The 27,974-nt window shown below is 43.0% G+C and overlaps 1 protein-coding gene across 14 annotated transcripts in view; it reads right to left on the bottom strand.

Moving 5' to 3' along the window:
- Nucleotides 1-27,974, bottom strand: part of TFDP2 (transcription factor Dp-2) — a 171,817-nt gene that overhangs the window by 69,091 nt on the left and 74,752 nt on the right. For 12 of the 14 annotated variants that reach the window (XM_039488589.1, XM_039488590.1, XM_039488580.1 and 9 more), the window contains one exon: nt 8,317-8,420. In XM_039488589.1, the coding sequence (XP_039344523.1) occupies nt 8,317-8,420 (104 nt within the window). Of the gene's footprint in view, nt 1-8,316; nt 8,421-23,285; nt 23,360-24,106; nt 24,237-27,974 lie in introns of those variants that run through there. The other 2 variants (XM_039488592.1, XM_039488594.1) reach the window with 2 other exon arrangements.

The raw sequence follows: 27,974 nt of genomic DNA, 5'->3' as shown, positions 1-27,974 counted from the left end.
GGTTAGTCTCCTAAAGGCTGTAATACTTTGGTTTAATTCGGTTGCTGGGTTTGGTGTGTGGGTGGTGGCCTGTGATATACAGGAGATTAGATTAGATGATCCGGGGGTACCTTCTGGACTTAAACTCAATGACTCTATAGCTCTGTTTGGCTGTATTAAACTCATTTTGTTTGTTTGCACCCAGCTTACCAGATGGTTCTCTATCATTGATGTGTGCTCTTCATTATTTACCACTTCCCCCAATCTTTGTGTAATCTGCAAATTTGATCAGTGATGATTTTTTTCCAGGTCACTGATAAATGTTAAATAGTGTAGGGCCAGGAATCATTCCTTGCAGAATTCCTCCACCCAAAACTGACCAAAAAAAAAAAAAACAACCCCCAAAACCAAACCATTAACCAACAAATACAATTAAATTATATCCCTAAAGTATTTGTAACCCAGACTCTGGAACATTTTATTTCTTGACTCTTATAAATTGCCGGTAAAAATTGCAAACATGCCTAAATCCTACTTTCAGAAGTGACTTAGACATTCAGGGGACTATGGCCTGGTCTATGCTATGGGGTTAGGTCGAATTTAGCCATGTTAGGTTGATTTAAAAATGAATGCGTCCACATAACCAACCCCGTTCTGTCAACCTAAAGGGCTCTTAAAATCAACTTCTGTACTCCTCCCCGGCGAGGGGAGTAGCACTAAAATAGAGTTTGCTGGGTCGAATTTGGGGTAGTGCGGACGCAAATTGATGGTATTGACCTCCGGGACCTATCCCAGAGTGCTCCATTGTGACCGCTTTGGACAGCACTTTGAACTCTGACGCACTAGCCAGCTTCCCAGGAAAAGCCCTGAGAACTTTTGAATTTCATTTCCTGTTTGGTCAGCGTGGCGAGCCCAGCAGCACTCAGCAGCACAGGTGACCATGCAGTCCCAGAATTGCAAACAAGCTCCGAAAGGGAGACCGAAAGCCTTTGCAGAAGGTTTCTAGGGAGGGCTGCCTTATTTCATCCTCCACAGTAGGACACTTTACTACTCCAAGCCAGTAGCAAGTATTCTGGAATCACTGCAGCACAAAGCATGGTAGCGAATGGTCCTGGGTTTTGGTTGCATTCAAGCAACATCCGGTCTATATCTTTCTGTGTTAGCCTCAGTAGAGTGATATCATTCATGGTCACCTGGTTTGTAGCTCTGAGGATTAATCTGTTGGTCTGTATAAATGTCTTTCTTATGAATTTAAGTATTTGATGTACTAGGCTTATAGATTTATATTAAGAATAAGTTTGGCTGAAATGCAAGAAACCTACAGGTCAAACATCCTGTATGACGCTAAGGCAACTTCAGCACATTTTGGGACCCTTACTCAGAAAAGTGATAATAAGACAAAATACCTCTGCAGATGTCTGGAGACCTTTAACTGAACCAATAACAGTAAAGGGTGGAAAAAGGGGATTTTTGCCCACAAATCTAACAAGTACACCACAAATGCGTACATGCCTGTCATTCATACGCACATACACGTTAGCCTATGGGGCAAACGTACCCTAACATTTCCGTGGGGGAAAGATGAAATTTGGGCATAAGAGGAAGGATTTCCGACTAACGCTCTATAAAAAGGTGAGACAATTCACCATTAGACAGGCAATTTTACCCATCTATCTGCTCCTGTCTACTCTCCATTGCCTCCATCTTCATCTACGTATCGATGTTACCCATCTACGACGGCTATTCACTATTAATAGGCCGCAGTTTTATTTCTTTTCAAAACTGTAAGTGAAAAGGGATTTAATTTCCCTTATAATTTTATTTTAGTTAAAGCATTTAGCATATATAGAGTTAAATTAGAACGCAAACAATTTTGCAGTAACTTCCTCTGCCAGAGGTGTGAAAAACGCCCAAGGTGCTGCTGCACCAAGAGTGTGAGTATTCAAGTTTGCATAAATCATAAATATAGATCTTAAAGAACTATAATATTTGTAACTTTGTAATCCTGAACTGTTTTAACATTTGCTTATCGTTTCATTGATTTTAATAAAAAGGTCTTTATGACTATATTTGTCTCAGTGTAAGCTCCTGTCATAACCCCGAAGTTCCTTTTATAAACTCTGTAAAGCCTGATTCAGGACGAACTTTATCTTCTGATCAAACATATTGGCAAGCCAAACCCATACTAATTAATATCCAATAATTATTATTAATATTAATTAATTAAAATTTAATTAATCAAATAAAAGTATATTAAGTGGATAAATTACATCAACTCTACTAACATACCCCAAATCAGGCTACAGGTTGAAATAGGAGAAATTTTGTAAGGGAACAGTAAAAGGACCTCGTTCATGCTGGGCTGTTTGTGCTTGGCTAAAAGGGACCATCCCAGAGAATAGCCACGTGGCGTGGGAAAGAGGTGAAGGGATCATCCCGGAGAATAGCCACGCAGCGGGGGAAGGGATCATCCCAGAGAATAGCCGTGCGGTGGGGTGGGGGTAGGGTGACCAGATGTCCTGATTTTATAGGGGCAGTCCCGATTTTTGGGTCTTTTTCTTATATAGGCTCCTATTACCCCCCAGCCCCGTCCCGATTTTCCACATTTGCTGTCTGGTCACCCTAGGTGGGGGTAGGTGTGTACTGCACATCTACCTGAATACTGCAGCCCTTTCTTTTAAATGTGAAACCCAACCCATTGCTTGCTCTGGGAAAGGAGGGCGCGGCAGTTTGAAAACATTCCCACATGTTATGAAAGCATAAGAAGCCAACCCCACATACCAAAAGGGTTACCATGGCTGCCTGGAAACTGAATACTGTTGCCAAGTCATGTGTGATGTGTCACCACACCAGCAGGCGCTCAATATAAAAGGCAAAATGCAACCTTGTACCTAAGCACATGTGCTGTCTGCTGTGAATTGCTTGATTCACTGTGAAAGAGTCTCCTTTTTGTTCTCAGAAATGTATCACCTTAAATTTTACTCTCTCTTTTTATCTCCCCCCAGGTGCAAATGTTTCTATGCTCCCCCATCATCTCCGTCCCTGAGGTTATCACAGATTAGAAGGCAAAAAAAAAATGCAGTTGCGATGACATGTTTTCCAAGCTCATGCAGTCCTCCCGCACTGATAGGCACAGCTTAATGCATGGAGGCGTTCAGTGGCAGAGGCCAGGAAAGAATTAAGTGAGCGCGAAGAGTGGAGGCAGGACAGAATGCTGAGGCTAATGGGGGAGCAAACAAACATGCTGAAGCGTCTGTTGGGGGAGCAATTGGACATGATGAAGTGTCTGTTGGAGTTGCAGGAAAGCGAACAAGAGCACAGACCCCACCCCACTGCATCCACTGTATAACCACATGCCCTCCTCCCCAAGTTACATATCCGCCTCACCCAGATGCCCAAGAATGTAGGAAAGGGGAGGCTCCGGGCACCCAGTCACTCCACTCCAGAGGATGGCCCAAGCAATAGAAGGCTGTCATTCAAACAGTTTGATTTTTAGTGTGGCTACAATAAACAATGTGGCCTTGTCCTTCCCTCCTCCCCCACCGCACCTGGCTACCCTGTCTGTTATCTCATTTTTTTTTAATTAATAAAGAAGGAATGCATGGTTTCAAAACAATAGTTACTTTATTTCGAAGGGGGGAGGGTGGTTGGCTTACAGAGAATTAAAATCAACAAGGGGGGCGGGGCTTGCATCAAGGAGAAACACACACAACTGTCACACCAAAGCCTGGCCAGTCATGAAACTGGTTTTCAAAGCCTCTCTGATGTGCAGCGTACCTTGCTGTGCTCTTCTAATCGCCCTGGTGTCTGGCTGCTCAAAATGGGATGCCAGGTGATTTGCCTCAACCTCCCACCCCGCCATAAATGTCTTCCCCTTACTCTCACAGATATTATGGAGGACACAGAAAGCAGCAATAACAGTGGGAATGTTGGTTGCGCTGAGGTCTGACCTAGTCAGCAAACAGCGCCAGTGAGCTTTTAAATGTCCAAAGGCACATTCTACCACTATTCTGCACTTGCTCAGCCTATAATTGAACTGCTCCTTACTACTGTCCAGGCTGTCTGTGTAAGACTTCATGAGCCACAGGATCAAGGGGTAGGCTGGGTCCCCAAGGATAACTATTGACATTTCAACATCCCGAATGGTAATTTTCTGGTCTGGGAAGTAAGTCCCTTCTTGCAGCTGCTCGAACAGCCCGGAGTTCCTAAAGATGCGAGCATCATGCACCTTTCCCGGCTATTCCACATTGATGTCGGTGGAAACGTCCCTTGTGATCCACCAGTGCTTGCAGCACCATTGAGAAGTACCCTTTGCGGTTTATGTACTGATTGGCAAGGTGGTCTGGTACCAAGATGGGGATATGCGTTCCGTCTATTGCCCCACCACAGTTAGGGAACCCCAACTTAGGGCAGCTCTCATCTTGGTATTCCTGCAACTCAGAGAGTTCAGAGAGTGGCCTTATGCATGCCAAAGTTTTGCAGCCACTGTGAATCATAAAAAGATGCATGTTGCTTTTATTTATATACATTCTTATAGGGCCTAACTAAAATGCTAAAAAGTAAATGTAAGTAGTAAATTAATTAAAATTACATCAAAATGTTAGTATTCTGTTTTATTCCCTAACTGTGTAAGATGTTATTACTACAGCAGCTAGGGAAACATTTTCTAAATTTATGATTTTATCTCAACAGTATTCATTTGCTGCTAAAGGGATGTTTTGATGGCTTTTCTCCATGATGTGAACTGATGTGTTTACTCTTTTCTTAGCATATGTTCAGTTAAAATAAGTTCTGAGTCCATTCTATTTATAAAAAATATTGCTTAAAGAAATAGCTTTATAATAAAGAAAAACCTATATGATGATCAATATCTTGAGAGATACATGAAGACCTGAAGATGAGCAAATGAAGACACTTGGTGGTGGTGGTGTGATGGTTGATTGTTTATGTATGGAGTTACCTGTGAGTGATTGGGTGCATTTTACTTTAATAACAACAAGATTCATATGCACAGTGTAGACAAGAACACATAAATAGTGTAAATAAATAAATACCACTAAATGCTGTTATAAAAATGAAACTCATATGGAGGATCATCGAACAGCTGCCCACAACTGGTTAAGTCTGAACACAGTTTAAGAGTATGATTAGATTCGTCATCTGGATACAGCAATGCAATATAGTGAGGCATGAAACCACCAACCCTCAGACAAGCTTTCCATCACTATGCTCTGGCTGCACAGAATATTACATCAAATTCACGGTCTTGGGCCTTATGTTAAAGGTGCTTAATGTTCTGAGGCCTGATACGAATGCTGGGGGGGGGGACTAGATGACTGACCCTTGCACTTCCTTCTAACCCTATGATTCTATGAATTCCCACAGGATCTAAGGACCACCACAAATAACACCAACTTTCATTCAAAGCTGGTGCATTTCCTTCAATCTGGCCTAGTAAAAAATACATAGCACATATTCATTTTTTAAATGTAAGTTTCAAAAAATTTACATGCAGTTTTCCCCAGAGGGGAGGAAGAGAGAAAAGAACTACATATTACACGTTAAGATGTTAGTCATGTTGCTGAGGTGTTGGAATGTGCTCAAACAGCATAGTCAGGGGTGTTGTGATAACTGGGCCTATTAATTTACTCTAAATATAAGGCTCACTGTAAAAAATACATGAAGGTTCATAAGATGTCACAATAATCTAAAATAACAAATGTTGATGGGAAAAAGGTATGAAAGAGGAATAGAAAGACTGAATTAGTCCAAACAAAAAGGCCTACTGATATAACTCAAGGACCATGCTTGGTAAACAAGAAAAGTGTGGAACCAGAACCCAGTGAATCAAAATTGCTGTGGCAGAAAGTAAGCCTAATCGGTTGAAAAAATAGTAAGGTTATGCCCACTATTTCCTTTGTGGGTCTTTAAAGAAAGAGACTTATGGGGGAAAACCCTCTTGCGTTTCAAATGTAGACAAGCACTGAGTCTGATTATGGTGGAAGCAGTTGCAGCAGCCAGTTTCCTATCTCCAGCAGCTTGTCCTGGCTCTGGCCCACTAAATTTACTGCTGATGTCATGAATGTGCGCTCTGTATGATTGGGTGCATGCTCGTCTTCCTAAAAGCAGTAAGAGGAGGAGATAAACACAGATCCAACCTAGTGTCAAATTAACCCCCCCATAGATCAAGTGTAATTGATGCTAAACTAATAGTCTCTTTTATTCTAAAACAAGAAGTCAGTGAAGAAAAATGTCATGTAAAATTTAGTGGGAGTGTGTCCATAGGTTGACTTACATTTGACTGTTAACTGGACATTTAGATTCATAGAAGACCTTAGTTACCCAAAACTGGATCACTGGGCAGTCTGCATCTGCCAAAATAGATGGGGAGTATTTCAAGGGAACCCTCCTATGCTCAACTTAAATCTGGTCCTTTTTAAGAGGAGTTTAGAGTCTGAAATTACTCCTAAACCTGCCGCTGGATTCCCCTGTCAAATGTTGTCATTATGCAATCATGTTTTTCTATTTTTTTTTTTAAAGTTCTCTATCCTGTTACTGTGAGAAAAACCTCACAACAAAAAAAGAAGAGCTGCCTATAGTAAAGATTTATATTGAAATTATCTCTACACAAAGAATTCTTATATTGATAAAGTAGGCAAGTTTGCAGGCTCAGGCCTTGTGTGTTTAACTTTATTCATATGAATAGCCCCAGTGAAGTCTAAAACTGTCAAAGTAATGAACAGTCATTTTCTGTCCAATATCTTTCAAGCTATAGTAATCTCAGGTGTTTCTTCTAATAGTAGATAAAATAATTCAAACAGAAGTATGGTTTTTAACTTGACAGTATCCCTTAAGAGTACTCAATTGTTCAGTTTATGTTATTCTGCAGAAATGGGTTGCTCCTGATAAGTAAAACACACACCAAATATTTATTAGAATTTACACTTAGAGGCTGATGTAATTTCCAGCCCCTTATATTCTCCCCCCCACACACACACACGTTTTTTAAGGGGCTTAAAGTCACCCACCCACGTCAGGGGCTGTATCTGAACGGTCAACAACAGAAATCATAATTCAGCACTTGTGGTAGCAACAGAGAAAGCTTTAGCATGACAGGACTCAGGCAGGTCAGGAGTTTTCACCACTGTGCTGTCTAACCCTGGAGAGAATGTGTGCGCTTAGATGAGTGAGGTGACAGGGTGGTAAAAATGCCCAATTTATTTCTCTGTTACAGTTTTCACTATTGCTATCACGGCCAAGAGTTGTGAATTACAGGTTCCATTTTTGCAAAAAACAAAAACAAAATTCATATGCACACACTGGGAGTGTGTTTGCAGGGCAGTGATTGTATTAACTTTGTGGTTCTCTCTCACTCTTTTTCTTTGCAATAACTTATGGCATCCACATAGTAACACTGTTTTGGGTAAAAACATTCTAGCGCATCAATATTGCACATGTCTTAGAAAGTTCATTTCAGGAACTCCTGAAACACTAATTCCAAAATGCTCAGTACTACTCTAGGAGCAAGGCTTTTAGCTAATACCAAATGCAAGGCGCAGGACTAGCTATAGTGCTTGTGGTTTCCTGTCCAACTTGGACAGAAACCACTGAAGACTATGGGTTTTGCAAACTAGAAACCATTACAACAAATTCTTGTAAAACGCCTTGGATGGCTGTTGTATATCATGTATTCCAAGCAATAGCTTACTACTATGTCTAGTTTATGCATGCAAGACTACTACTGTCCTATCCATTAAGAAATTGATCTGTTGCTGAAAATAGTTCTCAAAATGGATCCTCCTGAACCAGTGCCGTACACTGCTTAGCTAGTATAGACAATAACATACCATTTTTAGCACTGTTACAGATATAACAATAAGTTGAAACTCTAGGCAAACAACAGAATACCAGGCACACACTCTCCTCTTGTGTGGAGGGAATGTTGCACATAAAAATATTCAACAGCAGCGGCAACATTCTGGAGGGGAAAAATTTTTTTTCAATTCAATTTTGATTAAAGGATAAATGTCACGTAATAGGTGTAGCTGCATATTTTTGCACAAGGAGCCTCCACTCACTCTAGAACATGTAGGTATGTATGCCCATACAGAATCTCTCCTGGGAGTGGTGTTATGGTAGAGTGCCAAGAACACTGTTCCTACTTCATTACCCGTGGATACAAGGGGGAGCACTTATGTCTCTTCAACGGCATTTATAGCTGGAGGAGTAGTTGCAGTGGTAGTTTGTACTTTCACTTTTAACCTTTTTATGTTTAGTAAACAGAAAGTCATCCATATAGTTACACAATGTAATGTTGCCCAGAGTTAGAGTACTTACCATTTGGGGTCCAACATTCACGTTTATTGGTCCTAAGGTTTTTGGCAAAATCTTAGCTGGGGAATTGGTGCCGGAAACTGGTAATGCAATTACTGAAATGTTACCTAAAGAAAAGTGATAAAAAAAACAGAATTCTAAATTATTCCCTTAAACAGTAAGCTATGAGTAATGCTTTAGTGAACTCTTTCTTATGTCAAATTTTGAAATACGTGAGTTTCTTCTCTTTCTTGTACTTTGTAAACATACCCTCACAAAAGGTCAAGGTCTTTTAACGAGACACTGTCAACTCACCAGGCCCCAGATTTTTACCTACCTTAAAAGTTACATTTTAACTTATATACTTTCTGAAATAATATCCTCTTGACTCCACAAAAAAGAGGAACCCACTGGCTGCCACATACTTTAATATAAAAAGTTAAACTCATGGGTGTGCCTACAAAAATAGACCCACATCTGGATGATTTTTTTTGTACACTTACAGTGGGCTAGTGCTGTCACTGTAGTGTCACTTTACCAGGATGAGGGCTCTGCTCACAATGCAAGAGTGGTAGTTCCCATTGCAAACCATCACCAAATAGTTATCTGTTGGGCACCAATGCAGTGATGGAAAGTCCAAAATTGGTACTCCTGTCATGGAGATTTGCATGTCAATGCATACTCTATGATGGACAAGCTATTCGATCACAGAAGCATTTAAACAACTGAAACCCAATGTGCCCAATTTGCTCCACTCCTCTGTTTTAATAAGCCCATGAGTATACTGACAGAAAGGATTAATGCTGATTGGTAATACAGACTTTAGTAGATGATTGGGGCAAGTTCCTGTATGTGTCCACAGGTGTCCATGCAAATTGCATATACCAGAATTTTGAAAAACTGTTTCTCCCTCTCCCCGTTGCCCCCGCCCCAAGAGCATGCAGAGGGCAACTCTCTGTTCCCACCAAACAACATCTGAATATAGTGGTCTAGGTGACCTACTCATCTTACATATCCACTTTCCCCATGGCTAATGAAACCAGTCCTAAACCTCTCTCTCCACCACCTTGATTCTTTTCCTTCAGCCTTTGAGTATGCTGTAACATACCTTATTCTAAAATCCCTTTGACCCATTTATCTTTCTACTGCCCATCTCCCTTTGACTAAGGGCATCCTTGAGGATGCCCACCAGTTGTCTTGACTTTCTCTGCTATAACTCTCTTCTGTATACCCTGTATCCAGCTTCCACCTCTTCATGCCAATGAAACTGCTCTAACTCATGTCACTAACAACTTCCTGCTTCTCAAGCTTAAGGGCATCATCGCCAGAGTTGTTCTCCTCAAGGTATCAACAACTTTCACCTCAGCTGACTACTCCCATCATCTTCCACTTGCTCTCCTCTCTGCATTTTTACAATTCTGCACTCTCCTAGTTCTCTTCCTAGCTCATGAATCACGCATTTTGCTTCCACCTTTTCCTGTTCTATCAGAGTCCTTCAGGGTTCTATCTTTGTCCATACGCCCTATCTTTTTCTCCCTCTATACTTTCGCCTTAGGTGACTTCATCCATTTCCAGTTTTAGTTATAATCTTTAAGATGACAAATCTCAAATTTCTCTTGATACCTCTAATCTTTTTGTTTGTTGTTTGCATCTCGGTATGGCTCCTTCACATCACCTCCTTGATACATAGCCATCATCTCAAACTAACCATAACAAAACCAGAATTTTGAATATCTCATCTTCCCTCTCTGGGTTTTTCCATAAGCTGATAGACATCATCATCATCCTTTTACCAGGCTCACAATCTCAGTGTCATATGATTTGTCTCCTCCTTTGCCAATACATATCCAGGCTAATGCCAAAGCCTTCATCCTTAAGGCTTCACTAAAAGTTCCCTTCCCTCTTCATCTTCAAATTAAAATTCCTACCCATGTCAAGATCAATGTCTTCAATTCCGGCCTCTTGCCATGTCATTTCATCTTCTTCTAGGCTATACAAAATGCTATTTGTAAAAACCATCCTGCTTGCATGTTGCTCTAATTCACTCTTCCTCATATTCCTTCACTGGCTTCCCCGCCTCCTTCCACATCATGTTCAGACATTCTCTCTTCAACTGCAAGGCTGTAAACTCCTCTGCCTAGACCTCCATATTCATTTCCCACTACTCCCAATTCCTGTTATCTACTCATTTCCCAAATCTCCCTTCCAAATGGTTGTTTTGTTTCCTTTACTCACGTGCCCTTGCTCATTCTTCCATGACTTCCTGATGCTCAGAACGTCCTCCCTTTCTGTACCTCATTTAAACCACACTTCTTCCATGAAAACTTTCAATGACAACATTTAACCAGAACATACACAAATGGGAGAGGGGGGACTGTGGTTACTTACCTGCACTGTAACTGTTCTTCAAGATGTGATTCACATGTGTATTTCACTCAGGTGTATGCACACCCAGCACGCTGGAACAACAGATCTTTCTGGCAGCAGTACCCAGTGGGGCTGTGCACGCACTGGGACTCCTCCCAAGGCTATATAAGGGTGGTGTTGCTCTGACCCCACTCAGTTCCTCTGAAATGAAACATGTCTCAAGACACCAAGGCAGAGGGGAAAGGTCATGGAATACACATATGAACCACCTCTTGAAGATGTAATAATTTTTTCTTCTTTGAGTGGTTGCACATGTGTATTCCACTCAGGTGACTCACAAGCAGTGCTGTTAGGAGGTGGAACTCAGAATCTACTTAAATAGTGACTGTAGGATTGCTTTCCCAAAGTTTGCATCAGATCTTGAAGTTGTTGTGATGGTGCAATGGTGAGTGGAGAGATGCACAGGGAACCAGTGTCCGACAGATGTCCAATAATATGGGAATATACCACAAAAATGCTACCGAGGTAGCTTGAGCCCTTGTTGAATGGGCCAACAGTCTGTGCAGTGGATGGGTGATGCAAGAAATAATCCATTTGGAAATTGTTTGTGCTGAAGTTATCTGACCTTTAATTCTGACCGCAAAAGAGACAAACTAAAGGCTTAGTGCTGTCCAGACAAAAGGCCAGTGCTTGCCTTGCATCCAAAGTATGAAGGCACTCTTCATATTCATTTGAGTACAACTTTGGGGAAAAAACAGGCAGGCATATTATCTGGGTCAAATTAAATGCCCACACTACTTAATTAAAAACTGATGATGTGACCTCAAGGCTACTTTATCTTTGAAAAATTGGGTATATGGAGGATCTGCCATCAGCTTGAAGCTCACCTATTCTTTTGGCTGATATAATTGCAATGAAAAAGGATATCTTTTGACAGAGATGAAGCAAAGAACAAGTTGCCAAACGCTCAAAGGAAGGACCCATCAGGGCTGATAGTACAATGTAAAGGTCCAAAAGCGTGTCTTTTACAGGAGGAAAAATGCAAACAAATGCCTTTTAAAAAAATCTAACCACCATGGGGTTTGGAAAAAAATTACTTCCCTTGAATGGGGGGGAAGGATTTCTGAGAATGGAGCTAAGTGGACTCTCAGCGAACTCCGAAAAAGACCCAAGGATTTAAGGTGAAGCAGATACTCTATAATGTCCTGGATCATAGCACCTGCTGGCTAAATTCTCAGACTAATGAACCAGAATCAAGAAGCACTTCCTAGTGGATTGCTTTCTATTAATAAGTATTTCCTGAACTGCCACAAAACAGTCTTTTTCCCCTTGATCTACCCACTCAAAAGCCATGCCATGAAGTGCAGGCTGCTCGGATCTTGGAGCCACATCTGTCTGTGCTGCTGGGACAGCAGGTCTGGAAGAAGAGAATGCCATGGGGTTGAAGAGTCTGTGAAGATCTGAGAAGCAACACAATCTTGACCAGGCTGGTTCACTGAGCATTATCTCGGCACAATCTTGTTTCAATCTGACCTGACCTGAGGGATGAGTGGAATGGGGGGGAAAATACACGAGTGCCGCTCCCCATCTCGGCAGAAAGGCATCAGTCATTGAGCCTAAACTGTGAACTACTTGAGAACAAAAATCAACAACATTTCTTGTTGTCTTTTGTTGCAAACAAGTGTTGACTGACGGAATACCCTAGGCCTTGAATATGGTCCTCAACATACTGTTCTTTAGGGACCATTCATGATTCCAGGAGAAACTCCTGCTGAGATGCTTGGCCAATTGATTCAGGAGCCAGGTAAGGGAGCAGTAATGGGAGTAATGCCTTCCTTAAAGCAAAAGGGCCAGAGTTTAATCACTTTCCAATAGAGCTTATTGGACTGTGCTCCCTCTGTTTGTACATTGTAGATGTATAGTCAAGGAGTATCTGGGCGACTGATGTGAAGATCAAAAGCATGGCAGACTCTGTAAACTGTTCAAAGCTCAAGAACACTGATATGAAGAGCTGCTTTCTTGCTCCATCCACAAAGCTTGGATTTGCAAATCCCATGGCTGCACACCCCACCCTATCAGAAAGATGTCAGTAACATCCTCTTGGCTGGAAGGGGGCAAGCAAATGGTACGCCTCCACATTCACTCTTCTGATCCATTCACCACTCTAGGGACCACAGAAGGAACCTCGATCAACTTGTCCAAGGACAGTCTCTTTATTTGATAGACTATGTTCAGCCATCCCTGAATGATGTGCAGGCTTAGCATGACAAGCAAGGTCACTTAAGCACATGAAGTCATGTGGCCTAGTAGACTTAAACATCCCTGAAGGGGCGAGACTTGAGAGATGGGCACAACAGGAGAATCACCTGAAACCTGTCTTGAGAGAGAAAAGCCATCAATTTAGTAGAATCAATTAGGCTTTCAATGAACTTGCTTTTCTGTCTTGGAACTAATTATGACTTTCCTTTGTTCTGCATGAGTCACAGATGATCGAGACATGGTCAGGACTTAAATTCCGAGAGATTATTTCCTGGAGCCTGCCCCACACCCATTCGGGGCTCCGGGCTTCAGCTGCAGGAGCTTGGAGCTTTAGCCCGGTGGTGGGATGAACCCACGGGGCTCCAATCCTGCAGGAGCCGCGAGGGCTCCCATGGGTTTGAAAATATTTACCAGAGCACTGCTCCGCTGGACTCCACCTGAATTTAAGCCCTGGACATGGTGAAGAACTTCATGTTGGATCTGCCTCACGTTAATCATCTAGCTAATGGAAGATGTGAATTTCTTTCCTCCACAAGAAGGCTGTCACCACTGCCTTGTACTTAGTAAATATGCGTGGAGCCAAGGACAATCCAAAGGGAAGTAGAGTACTGATAATCTTGACCTACTGTTACTAATCTCAGAAACTTCCTGTGACTTAGCAATACTGTCACATGGAAGTAGGCGTCCTGGAGATCAAGAGCAGTAAACCTGTTGTTGTGATTTAGGGAGGGAAAGACTGATGCTATAGAAACCACGCAAATCTTATATTCTTGATGCACTTGTTGAGATTTCAAAAGTTGTGCATGAGTCTCGGGACCCCCTTAAACTAGGGGATCAGAAAATCTGATTAATAAAATTTCATTCCCAATGTTGAAAGGGAATTTCTTATATTGCCCCTATTGAGAGCAGAGCCTGAAGGAGCACTGGGTCATAAGCACTGGGACCCTAAAGGGTGGGAGAAGCAGATGGAGAGGAACTGGATAAAGTATCCCCAGTCTGACAGTGCTTAGGACCCACTTGTCTGTTATTATGGCTTCCCAGCCATTGGGGAAGTTGGACAATTTCTATTTCCCAACCATTTTGGAACAAGGATGATAACAGGTGACTGTATTACTGGCCTCAAGAGAGAAGTCAAATGTGCTGCTTCGCTAAAGATGCCAGAAAGGGTCCTACCATTTGGTCCATTTTGGTCAATTTCAGTCATAGGATTTTAAAAGTAGTAAATTTCATGATTTCAGTTATTAAAATCTGAAATTTCATGGTGGTGTAATTGTAGAGGCCCTGACCCAAAAAGGACTTTGGGGGAGAGGGATTGCAAAGTTATTGTAGGGAGGTTGTATTGTAGGGGTTGCAGTACTGCTACCCTTACTTCTGCGCTGCTGGTGGTGGTGATACTGCCTTCAGACCTTGGCAGCTGGAGAGTGGCAGCTGCTGGCTGGGGGCCCAGCTCTGAAGCAGAGCCACCGCCAGCAGCAGCATTAGCATGGTATGGTATTGCCACCCTTATTTCTGGGCTGCTGCCTGCAGAGGTGGGCCCTCAGTCAGCAGCTGCCACTCTCCGGCCACCTAGTTCTGAAGGCAGCAATGCAGAAGTAATGGTGGCATGGTATGGTATTTGGTAGGGCCCTAATGCTGGAGGATGAACTGGTGGATTTGAGTTGGAACTGGAGGACCTCCTTCTCTGTGACTTGTGCCCTCCTCCTCAAAAAATCATGCTGCCTCAGGAGATAACTAGGCTGCCTGTAATACTGCTGAAAATGCTGCTGTTGTTGCAGGCTCCTGTGCCAATATTTCTTGAGGATTGGAGTACAGACACCCAATGGACAGAGTGTAGAACAGAAGTCTTTAAGTGAGTATGAAGTCTGATCAGTTTTGTCAGAAAGTAAAAACTGATCATTAAAAGGGAGGTTCTCTGTGGTTTGCTGGATGTCAGAGACGTCTGTAACCACGAGATTCTCCATGTAATTGTAGAGGCCATTACCCTAGAAGAAGTATCTGCCACATTGAGCACTGACTGGAGTGACATCTTGGCCACCAACTGACCTTCTGCCAGGAAAACCCTGAACTCCTCCCTTGCATCTTTAGGCAGTTTATCTGTAAACTCGGACACTGTCCCAGTTTACAAAATCATATTTGGTAACAAAGTGTCTCCCGATTAGCTACACACATCTGGAGAGAGGACGTGGGAATAAATTTCTCTCACCAACAAGTCAAATCTCTTGGACTCTTTCCCTTTTGGAATCAATTTGAATGTCCCTTGTCATGACCAATCATTGGTGGCAGTGACCATGAGGGAGCTTGTGGCAGGGTGTAAATAAAAACACTAAAAGACTTGCATCAGAATATGCTATTGTTTGTCTGCATACTTGGCTGTAGGAGCTAAGGAGGCTAACATGGGCCACAAGGCCTTCACTGGTTCTAAAGGAGCCTTATTAAAAGGGAGAGCAATGCTCCCAGGAGATGATGTCTCAAGAATGTCCACAAGCTTGTGAGTGTTCTCTTGCACAAACTTAGATTGAATGCCCAATGCTGCAGCAACCCTTCCTGGTAGGTCTTGATAAGATTTAATACCCTCAAGAACTGGAGGGGGAGGAATCTGGGGCTAATGAAACATCTGGTGTAGGGGATGTACCGGGGTCAGTGGGTCCTCTTGTGGTAGAAATGGCTTCTGTGACAATGGTTTGTTGCTTATAAGGAACCAATATCTGCATGGGCCTACAACATAGATGGCTCTGGAGGGCACCTAGAAAACAGCCTGGTGATCTCCTTGTGTGTGACAGTGATTGAGACCTGAAACACATCCCAAGGGCTCCAAAAGGGCCACTGCAGAAGCATGAGGGGCATAGGCAACCAAAAGGAACAAGGCCAGCAGGATCTATCATGACTATATGAATGGTCCTGTTCTCTATACGATGCTCTCCTTTAGGAGGTAGTGTAGGCTTGTTAGATGAACACCTAGGAGGGGATGACAAAGTGCAGGACTCCTAACACAGCCGTAAGGAACCATCTGAATAGTCAGTACACAATGGGGGTGCCAATCCTGAAGGGGCCACTATGTGCCTTGATTTGTCTGTGGTCCATTGAGAAGAGCCAGTATTGGTGCAGATGGCAGAATGGTATTTGGTACTGCAAATGGGCCCCAAGGCATGGAGGGAAGCATGTCGAGACTCTGTACCGAGAAAGACAACATCAACAGTGCCAAAAAGTAAGATGCAGTTGGTGCCCAGTCTGAGGATTAGCCTGTTACGAAAGCTGTAGGTGCTGAGAACATCAGTCCTCCTCTCGTAAAGGACTCCTAGACTACAAGAGAATCTGGGATGAAGCAGCAAAGCAAATTCTTTGCTGCCTCATAAGTTTGTGGGATCGTTGGTACTGATAAAGCTGGTGCTGGAACAGTGGACTCAACAGCCATCCCACAGACAGTACAGGAGTCAACAGCATAGTACTGATATGTTCCCTCCATGGTACCAAGGAGAAGGGTTGATGGCCCAGCTCTCCCTTGAGTACCTGAGGAGTTCTGGCGATATTCCATATCCTTCTTCAAAAGAGGAGTGTGAGGGGGTGTGCACGAAGAGAGGGTTAACCCCACACTATGGGCTGTGGAAGTCCCACCCATCAGGGCATGCTCCAACTGCTGCCAAAGTATAAAAGGGAGCAGCCCAGCTCATTCCAGGCTGACAGCCGGAGGGGAAGGCCCTTTGGCTGAAGCTCCAGGGGAAAAGCCGCCACGGCCCTTGCCTGCAAGAGCCAGAGACCCTGTGAGTCAGATTGGAGGCCTGGAACTCAAGGAACCCTGGACGAACCTCCATGCTGAAGAGCTCGGCGATCCTGATGCCCCACGGACAGCAGCTTCTGGAACTACAGTAGGAAGTGACCCAGGAGGGTGAGCGAGTGGTATCTCTCACCTGAGTGAGATTGGGTGGGCTCAGGGCCCCCTACCTGGGCCGTCACCCCCCTGGTGGTGGCCCCCACCTTCCCCCGCCATATTGACTCTAGCGATTTGGCTGTGCTGCCCTGTGTCCGAGGACCGCCATATTGACTCTGGCCATTAGGCTGTAACCTCCACCTCTGGGCTGTACCGCGGGCACCCCAAAGGCCACCAGGGAGACTAACCATGGTGATATCACCACCCTGCCCTGCCCCAAAGGGGGATGGGGTGTGCATACACCGTGACAAGGAGGAAGAGTCCTTATTTGTGCTGGAGTGGCTCTGGTCTGTTTTATGGGTCCTTTTTTTGGGGAAGCCATAAAGACAAAGACCAAGTCCCCCTTTTCAGAGGAGAAGAATCTAAGTCCATGTTTCTGTCAGGGACCATTGCAGCCTCCCTAGCAGCCCAAGAGGCTGGGTGATCTGTCGAAGACCCGGGACTGAGCCAAGTCTCAGTGCCTGCTCCCTGACATGCTGCTTCAGGTGCAGATCTCTGGAAATGTGTCCTTTTCTTGAACACACACCTGAGTGGAATACACATGCTTTGTTCTTTGAGTAGTTGCACATATCCATAAGTATTGTTTACCTATTGTCATCTTGTTAGCTGATATTTTAAAGAATAATTTTTATATAGGTGTTTTCACTGAAAAATATCTAAGAGTTGTTGCAAAAGTATTGTGTTATATGCTGGCCTTCAACTGACAGCACCTGATCCTTATGAGCCAATTACAGCCCCATAATCAATGATTGAAACTATCACTTAGAAAACAGTACCCCATTCATTTCTCACTCCCATTTTCCCCTCTGCCATGTGCCAGTGTTTCCTATTCTTCCCCCATTCCAGGGCCTCTGTGTTTCCCAACCCCATAACAGGGTCCTTCAATCTTCCTCCCATGGGAGGGACTCTATGTGCATTCCCATTCCCGCAATACCAGGGTCTCCCAATGTCCCCTGCCAGGTAGTCTGTATGTCCCATTTCCTCCTCCCACAACATTGGGGTCACTATGCCACCCACATGCCAGAAGCTGTGTGCACTCCCACTTTCCCTCTCCACCATTATTCTTTCTGTCTGGGAGACAAGTCATTCAGGGTGTCAACATGTTCAACTCTACTGGACTCTACTGTGAGCACAGCTGAGTTGGGATACTGTTATGCTAAAATGTGTTAATAGGTGCTATCAAAGAGTTGTTTGATCTATAAAAAATTGCAGAGGTGCAGGAATCTGTGGTTGTGCTCCAACATATGGCAGAGGCTACATCTGTCCCCCCATTTCCTCCCCATAAATCAATAGGGTTCTGGCCAGTGCTACTTAGAACATTCGCTGAAAACTTGGAATTGATCAGATGTGGACCAATCTCATGGAGGGCTTTGAAAATCAGGACATAGATCTTGAACTAGCCTGTTCACTGGACAGCAGCATGGAGAGCAGAGCACTGGGGTGATAGGTTCACAGTGATTGTGGTTGTGAAAAAGACTGGCTGAGGTATTTTATACCAGTTGCAATTTTCTCAATAGACATGGCTTTATTCCTAGTTATGAGTTGCAATTACCAAGCCCAGAGGTTACCAGTATTCCAGCAAAAATAGGAATGTCAAAACTTGATATGTCTAACGTTTAAAAAAAGAGATAGGGTTAAAATCCCTTCAGGACTTATTTGTACATACGAATCTAAAAAGGACACAGACACGTCCCTCTTTACAGGTAACCTTTGAATAGAAAAACAGCAGACTTCAGTAATGAGTATTCAACATAATTCTGAAACCAGCTTACACAGTGAGTGTAAAGCCTTTAAACACGAAAACACACTACTTAGATGCTAAGTATTAATAATGTCCTTTGTTTGAGGACTATAGAAGATGACAACAAAACTATGCAAATTAACATCTCACAGAACAAGTACCAGCAATAATGCAGGCATAGGCAAAGACTGTTGAGCACAAAGTGGCAGTTTTATCCCCTACATATAGTAATCCTTTCATATGGATGAAACAGATCAACATAGACAGACTTAAGTACAAAGACTCGGATAATAACTAGTTCTTATATAGTGCTTTTAACCCGTAGCTCTAAAAAAGCTTTAGAAAGGAGTTTGATATCATTATCCTCATTATACAGATGGGGAAACATACACAGAGCAGAGAAGTGGCTTGCCCATTGTCACACACCAAACCAGTCGCAGAGCTGAGAACAGAACCCAGATTTTCTGAGTCCCAGTCCACTGCTCTATCCACTAGGTAACACTGCTTATACAGGTTAAACTTGCTAACTTGTGTGAAAACTACAAACAGCTTTGTCTTCACTAGGATTTTAATTCAAGTCAGCTAACCTGAATTGAGAGCACTCTTTTTTGTAGTGAAGACCTACCACATCCTCCTTTCAAGTTTTGTGCAGACAACACATACTGTTTTTCACACATGGATCACTGACCGTAAATTCTTCAGGGCAGGGACTATCTACTATTCTGTGTTTGTCCAGCACTCAGCACCAATGGGGGCCTACTTTCAGTTGGTCACTAGAAATTGCCATAATAAACATGATTATTAATAATCATCATTAGCAAATTATGACCACTGGTATCTGAACTATTTTGTCTGCCTGCACTAGGTGGGAAAGTCCTTGGCCACAGAATATCTCCTTTGTTTATTTTACTAAGCACTTATCATAAATACCTAGGTGCTAATACAAAATAGTCAGCATGGCTTTGTGTTTTCTCCCAAGCTGCCCTGCACACTTGGATGGAGCGCTCCATAAACATCTGCAAAGCGACCTCATTAACCTTCTTCAAATCCCTTCATAAAACTCTTCTTTGCCATGATGACATCAATAAACTTGACAAAGGTTAGGCTGCTGGGTGAGCAGATACCACTGCCTATCATGCCGATCATTGTTGTCTCATTGTTTCCTTGTACTCCCTTCTTCTGTAACCATATGTTGTGTCTTGTCTTAGGCCTGGTCTACACTGGGGGGGGGGAGGGGGGGTTCGAACTAAGGTACGCAAGTTCAGCTACGCGAATAGCGTAGCTGAACTCGAACTACCTTAGTTCGAACTACTTACCCATCCTGACGGCGCGGGATCGAAGTCCGCGGTTCCCCCGTCGACTCCGCCACCGCCGTTCGCGGTGGTGGAGTTCCGGAGTCGACGGGAGCGCGTTCGGAGTTCGATATATCGCGTCTAGATGAGACACGATATATCGAACTCCGAGAAGTCGATCGCTACCCGCCGACCCGGGCGGGTAGTATGGACGTACCCAGTGATGAGCTGCCAAAATATTAACAACCGGTTCCCTCCTCCCCCCCCCGGGGGGGGGTCGTTCCCCATCCAACCGCTCATGTTCCTTGACACCCCCCCCCGGGACCCCTGACCCATCCCCCCCTTCCCTGTCCCCTGACTGCCCCTTGTCGCCCCACCCAACCCCTCCTCTCATTCTCGATGGCCCCCCAGAACCCCTACCCCATCCAACCACCCCTTCTCTCTGTCCCCGAGTGCCCCCCCCACCTCATCCACCCCTGCTCTTCCCTGACTGCTCCCCGGGACCCTTGCCCCCATTCATTCACTCTGTTCCCTGCCCTCTGACCGCCCTGACCCCTATCCACCCCCCCACAACCCACTCCCTCCCTGCCCCCTTACCACACTGCCTGGGGCCGGGACCGGGTCCACTCCGCCAGGACCACGACCGGCGCCGCGGGGCCCAACTCCCCGGGCCGGCACCGGGGGCCGAGCCGCTCGTCCGGGGAGCCGCGGGGCCCGACTCCCCGGGCCGGCACCGGGGCCGAGCCGCTCGTCCGGGGAGCCGCGGGGCCCGACTCCCCGGGCCGGCACCGGGGCCGGGGGTCCCGAGCTGGGCCGGGTTGGAGCCGCTCAGCCGGGACCAGACCGAGCTGGGGGTGCTTGGCCGGGACCAGGCTGGGGAGGTTGGCCAGGGCCAGGGGGAGCCGCTCAAGTGGAGCTGGACTGGGCCATGCATGCCGTCCGCCCCGCCCGGCTTACCTGCCTGCTCCTCGTTTCAGGCTTCTCGCGAACATCTGATTCGCGGGAAGCAGGGGAGGGGGAGGAGAAGGAGGGCGGAGCGTTCAGGGGAGACGGGGAGGTGAGCTGGGGCTGGGCAGACAGCTTCCCGAGCTTTGTTAAATTTAAAAACTTTTTAGAACCTGGTTGTCCTGGAACAACCGGATCTAAAAAGGCTTCTAAATTTAACAACCGGTTCGCGCGAACCAGCTGGAGCTCACCACTGGACGTACCCTTATAATTCGCTAGTAAGCTCTTTGGGGCAGGAGCCGTATTTTATATGTGTGTGTGTGTGTGTGTGTGTAAAAACTGTAGCCTATAGAGAGCTTTTAATTGGCAGAGCTAAAACTGGCCTAAAAGTTGTGAAATATTTGATGTTTAGTAAGATATTTTGCAATAAGGGTATGTGATGTTTCTTCATGCTTTGGTTTCTATGAAGTTAAAACATTTTAAAGGAGGTAGAGAAATTATGCTACAACATTGCAAAGTATTACATAGTTGGATATCATGAGATGTGTATTGCTTCATTTGGTACCTGTATTATTAGAAAAAAATAAAACACAAACAAAAAGTTATAGCCTCAAGGAACAAAAACATACCTTCCAGTATTTGAAAGTTAGAAACACAGACATGCATAGAAGAAAAAACATAACATAACAGAAAAATCTTTTAACTTCGTTGACATACACAGGTTTAGACAATATGCTGGAGGATGGAATAGAAAATGGTAAATATTTTGCTTTTAAAAAGAGGGGTTGTCTGTCCCAGCCAGGGAACATTGTCCTGTAAGATCAATCATCATCATCGGTTCATGCAGCCATCCCTTATATTCCAGTAGCATCTAAAAATTTCTAGATGTAGTACAGTCATGTATGAAAAGAATACATAGTCCCTTTCCCTGAAGAGCTTACAGATACAACCCCAATCCCACAAGTTGATTTATGTGGACAGATCCCTATGCCTGAACAGAGTCCCAATAACTTCAGGCTCAACGCAGTAGCCTACCCATGTAGAAAAGCTTGAAGAACTGAAGCCTTTGGTGCCAATTCTCCAACTGGATCTTTGGGAACAGAGCCTTACACCCATATGGTCCTGATCCTGCAACTGGATCTCACTAACAAGTTTAGTGTGCAACATAAGGATAAGCATTATTTCAATAACATAAGGTTATTATGAAAATACTGTGAAGCATTACAGATAAAATGTCTGATGCAAAGGCCCAATATTTCAATGGAGCTGCATGCAGTACTCCTCCCACATGAAACCAGTTGCAGGATCAGGGTCTAAGTTTTCTCTATCTGACTAGCAATAAATCTTAAAATTATGTAAGGTAATGGACAAAAATAACACAGCAAGAGAAAAAACTGCATTAATTGTCAAGGACACAAACAAGTCTGATCCATTCAAACTACTATTTCAAATTTTGATGCTCTATTATATATTTTAAAATAAGTATCAAACACAGCAGTGCCATAAATATTTAAATAAAAGTCAGTTAAAAACCACCACTCTCTCTCTCTTACCCACCCTATTAACTGATAGCTATCAACTAACTGACTCCCTCTTCATAGACAAAATACTTTAATTGCTGTAGATCTTATTCACATGTAGGCCCCTTAGGTCAATCACTATACTTTATTTAGGAAGCAAACAGAACAATTAACCCCTAAAATAGCTCAACCTTTTACATGTGAATTTCATTTTAAGCTTTTCTACTGAACTTCAGATAAAGCCAGCTAAAAATATAGATGTTAACATATGTAGATAGTTTCTCAAGTATTCAGTCATTTGGGGCACAAAATGAATTTGAATCAAAAATATTTCTACCAAGTCAGTTTCCTATACTTGATTTAACTGAAATAAAAACCCACTTTTGCAGATATTAACTCATTCCCAGATCATATACACCTCAGATATTTAAAAAAAGCCACCAATAAGAAAATCAAAGTTTCCACAATATTACAATGCAATTAAAAATGCAAAGCATCAAATAAAATAATTTAATTCCCACAAGTTTTCTTTACACATGAGCTGGTTAAGCCAGATTTATTACCTTCTCACCCTCATCAGCTACTGTGAACTTTGAATTAAACAACCCCAATTGTAACAGGAGAGACATCGGTTTCTTTTTTTCTGAATCAAATCCTCATCAGGAGTTTCCCAGCTCAAAGTTTGTTGTGCATTTTTTAAAAAATCAAATCTTGTTGATTACTTCCATGGATTTAATTATTATTCTTTTCATAATTCTGATCACATTACAACTTTATTTGACAAAGCGAAAGTATTAGAAAGAGTCCCCTCTAAATTAAAACAGTTATGTAGTATTGGTCTTGGTAACATATGTTTTGAAAAAACAAAAAAACAGAGTACTACTGCTCATACTTCAGGCTTCTTAAGTCTATACACTTATTCCGGGTATCTCAAGTGTACTCACTCCATTTCTTGAGAACATACAATAGTAAAGTCTTTGCTTACATTGTTCAGATCTAGGCAAGATTTCATTTATTATATTTTCTTGCCGATTCCCCCCCCCCCCCGCCAAAAACACCCTAGCATAATGGCAGTTACTACCCCAACAAGCAGACACCAAATGGTGCCACCCACACTCTCACACTGTGCCTCATAATAAACCATAAAGCAGTGGAATGCACTGGCCCCTTTATGAGCAAACAATACCCTGGCTTCATTAGAATACAGCTGACATTTTCAAAGCACAAATACTTCAAGAGAATTGTACCAGTTAAAAATTATTATAGTGAAATACCATGTAATAAAATACATACATCTTAACCTACTTTTAAGATATATTTCTACAGATTTAAAAAACAAGATTTTCTCCTTTTGCACATTTTTTGAAAGAAATAACTGACAAAGTATAGATCATAAAGGGCAAAGTTCATTTTACCAATTTAAAAAAGGTATAACCATTTTAGATAGTTTTAATGGCATGAGGCCACATTCAATATCCCACACTCAATGCTTTAATTAGCCAGCACCACTTCCGACAACTGAGTTAAGGAAAGAGGAGGTAAAATAATTCCCAAATTTTAATCTATTTGTTTAGACATGTAAATGACAAACTAGGCTAATTCTTTACCCCTCCCCCCAACACACTGTAGTTTTCCTGCTTGCAACTTTCAGGAATGTCTTAAATTTAATATGCTAGGGATTCTTTATTAATTTAAAACAGCAGCTGTTTCGAAATACCAAATACTTTCTGCAAAATACTTATACAGCAGACAGAAACTCTCTTACCTGGACTAAGGAAGCATGCCTCTCACAGCAGTACCAACAACACTCTACAGTCTTTGTTACCATTCAGAGGAAACTTGAGACTGTGCCAGACATGAATAATCAAACTCAGAACAAGTCCACTTCAAATACTTTGCTAGAATTCCAAAAAGATGCTCTAGATAGATGTCCTACAGTAACTCTAATTGATAAAGAAGAAACACTTAACTGTAATAAAACATTTTATAAAGAACTGACATACCATAATCTGCAGAATGAGCAGCACTATCATACTCTCCAGCTTTTTAAAGCTCACACGTCTTACTTTTAAAGATTTTTAAATAGTTTTTACTCATGCCGACGTGTTTTATAATTTACCATTCATTTCGATTCAATTTAAACAGTCACAGCATTACAATCTACAGTATAATAATCTAAATAGTGAAGCCTGTATATGCAAATTATAAAAGTTGGAATATTCTTTTTGTTCCAGGCTGCATCAAAAACTTGATACAGCCTCAGAACAGGAAGCCTTAAGATTTCTTGAAAGCAGAGCAAAAGTACCACAAGACACTGAAAGAAATCAATTTTTTTTTGTTTAAGGGCCAGATTCTGCAAACATTTGTTTCTTTTTTCCCCTCTTTCTCATCCCAGAGCATCTTTTCAGACAGAGGGAGCAGTACAGTGTCACCATTTATTCTTGTCCATGGCTTGTTCCTTCATTAAAACCAGCCTGGTCATGTCCCTGCATATGAAGTCCCACAGTCTGGTTCAGGGGTGGGCAAACTGTGGCTCCGGAGCGGCATACTGTTCTTCAGAAGGTAATATGTAGCTCTTGTTAGGAGATGGTGGGTGCTCAGCAGCCACCGGCAGCCCTATCAGCCCTCCCCCAGCACCTCCTGCCCGCCAGAGGGCACCCCAATCAGCACCTCCTCTTCTCTCCCCCGTGCCTCCCACCTGCAGCGATCAGCTGTTTTGCAGCATTGAGGCGGCTCTGGAGGGGAAGGGGGGAAAAAGACGACTGTGGTATGCAGCCTCCTCCCTCCCTATGCCTCCTGCCCGCCGTGATCAGCTGTTTTGCAACTCACAAGAGGCTGGGGTGGGGGGAGGAGTGAGGACACAGGTCACTCGGGGGAGGGAAGAGGCAGGGCAGAGGTGAGGACTTGGGAATAGGGGTGGAGTGGAGGGCAGGGCCTGGGACAGAGCCAGAGGTTCAGCACCAGTTTCTCCTTGAATAAAGCACATAGTGACTAGCTGGTGTGGAAATTTGTAATCAAAATTTTTCTTACACCATCTAACAATGGAAGGCAAGTGCAAACAGAAAAGAAAATACACAGATGAAAATCTATGCTTTTAAACAGGAGGAGGAGGAGAATAAGTACTTTTTCATTGAACATAATGGTAAGGCCATGTGTCTTCTTTGCTAGACATGTATCTCTCAGTTCAAATCTTCAACGTACAGCATCATTTCATTTTGAGCCATGCACATATGGATCAAGAATTCCCACAAGGTTCTCAACTCCGCACTTTAAAACTGAAAACTTTGAAAAAACAGATGTAGAAGCCCAGTTCTTCACCAGATTTGCCAACCAATCGCAGACTATAATGTTAGCCTCCTATTATGTGGCCTGGCACATAGCCCATGCAAAAAAGCCCTACTCTGAAGGCAAAGTTATAAAAATGTGCCTCACTGATGTGATTTCAATCCTGTCACCAGAGAACGAGATTCGATAGTCGAAAATTTCTGGCCTGCAGCTTTCACACCACACAAGAGAATGCAGAATTTCCGACCTGAACAGTGACATCAAATCGCAACTGCACTTGCAACTTCAGCAGTGAGAGTATTTGAGCATCACTTTGGATGAGTCGTGCCATGCTCAGGATAAACCTTAATTATTGGTATTTGTCCGCACTGCGTCTGATGAAGGGAAGAACTCCTCGATATCGTGTCACTAAAAAGACAGAACTCGTAGACAAGATCTAAAGGAGGTGGCTGATGTTGGTAGTTGCGAAAAGCCACTTGCCTTTACAGAAAATCACCGCCATTGCAACAGACGGGGCTCTGTCCCTGTGGGGATCTGCGAATGGATTAGTAGAGCTTTGTAAGTCTGACGAGAGCTTTTCCAAATCTTGGACACTTCACTGTATTATTCATCAGGAGCAACTGGTATCTAAAAATCTCAAATTTGATCATGTCATGAAACCTGTCTTGCACATTGTGAATTTCATTCTCTCAAATGCACTCAAATCACAGACAATTTCAAAATCTAATCGAAGAACTGGATGAAGACGACTCCCCTGCCGATTTGCCATTTCACTGCACAGTTCAATGGCTTTCAAAAGGTAGTTATTTCCCATATTTTCGAGCTCCTGGAACCAGTACAATTGTTTATGGTGGAGAAGCACAGAATACAGCATACAGATCCTCGGTGGGTTCTAGACTTGGCATTTCTTGCAGACATGCTGCTGCATTTGGATAAACTAAATGTGGACTTACAAGAAAAATTCCGGTTGCTGTCTGATCTAGTGCAAGGCGTATTTGCGTTCATGAACAAACTTCAGTTGTTTCACAGACAAATGCTTGAGGGAAAGTGTGTCAGTTCTCCCTCAATGTGACAACTTCAAGCCAGATCAAAAGAGAATGCAGCAGAACCCCTGAAATGGACCACAACTAGATATATGAGTGTGATTAAAGGTCTTAAGGAAAGTTTTGAGGAAAGATTCCAAGATTTGCAGCAGAAAAGGCCTCAAATCAGATTTCTGATTGACCCTTTCAGTGCTGAAGCCGATTGTCTGAAGCCCCTTTTAGTCACTGACAAAGCAACATCCCAGATGGAAATAACAGAACTTTTGGAATATGACAGATTGAAATCTGTTCAGAAGACAGAGGGGACCCTTACTTTCTGGAAATCTGTACCAAAGGATAAATACCCCAACATCAGAAGTGCAGCCCTAAAATTAATCTTGATGCTTGCCTCAACCTATCTTTGTGAGTGTTTTCTCAACACTCAAACATGTGAAATCCAAGCACCAATCCATTTTGACAGACAGCCACTTAAGAGAACTGCTGCACGTGAACACAACTGAACACAAATCAAACTTCAAGGGAATTGTTGAAAGCAAAGATTGCCTGAAGTCCCACTACATAAAAGATTAAGTTATTATTGTTAACTATACATTATAAATGTATAATAAATATACATTATCAACATATATAATGATTGTGTGTGCGCATATATATATTTTATACACACACACACACACACTCATTACATATTACTGTGGCTCTTTGGCAATATACACTGGTAAATTCTGGCTCCTTCTCAGGCTCAGGCTGGTCACCCCTGGTCTAGTTGGTGGTCAGCTTAGGGTCAGACTGACTTTGGTTGTATTTGCATTATTTTCTTTGGTATCCTCTCATGTGTTTGTCTTCTGAAGCATCCCCATCATCATAATCTTTCTGACTACTAGCCTGAGTTCACATCCTACTCTCTAACTTCTGAGAGTTAGTCCTATCAATTTATACTCAAAATTACTTGTATGCAAATTTTGGACTTAATTGCTCAGTTCTGACCAAATTCTAAACTTTGAATTATATGCTCAGCTTTCTTATTTATAGAGCTGAGCCTATCATCCTCTGGTCTTAGCAGCTTGTTTGGTGCTTTGACAAGCAGGTCCATTCCTAATGTCAGTGAAGAATAGCCTAGAAATACTATTTTTATTTACAACTTGTTAGGACCCATTGACCACAGAGAGGATCAGAACTATATTGTACAAAGCCCTGTACAAATACAGGTCCCAATCCTGTAATGAACACCATGTATGCTGACCCCAGAAGCAGAATGGGGCTCTATGTAGGTGCAAGGAAACAGAGGCAACTATGGTTCTTGCC

This window comes from Mauremys reevesii, linkage group 9 (assembly GCF_016161935.1).
Source record: "Mauremys reevesii isolate NIE-2019 linkage group 9, ASM1616193v1, whole genome shotgun sequence".
In the NCBI taxonomy this organism is placed as follows: Eukaryota; Metazoa; Chordata; order Testudines; family Geoemydidae; genus Mauremys; species Mauremys reevesii.
Note: the sequence above shows the minus strand (reverse complement) of the source record. Positions and strands in the feature narration are given on the sequence as shown.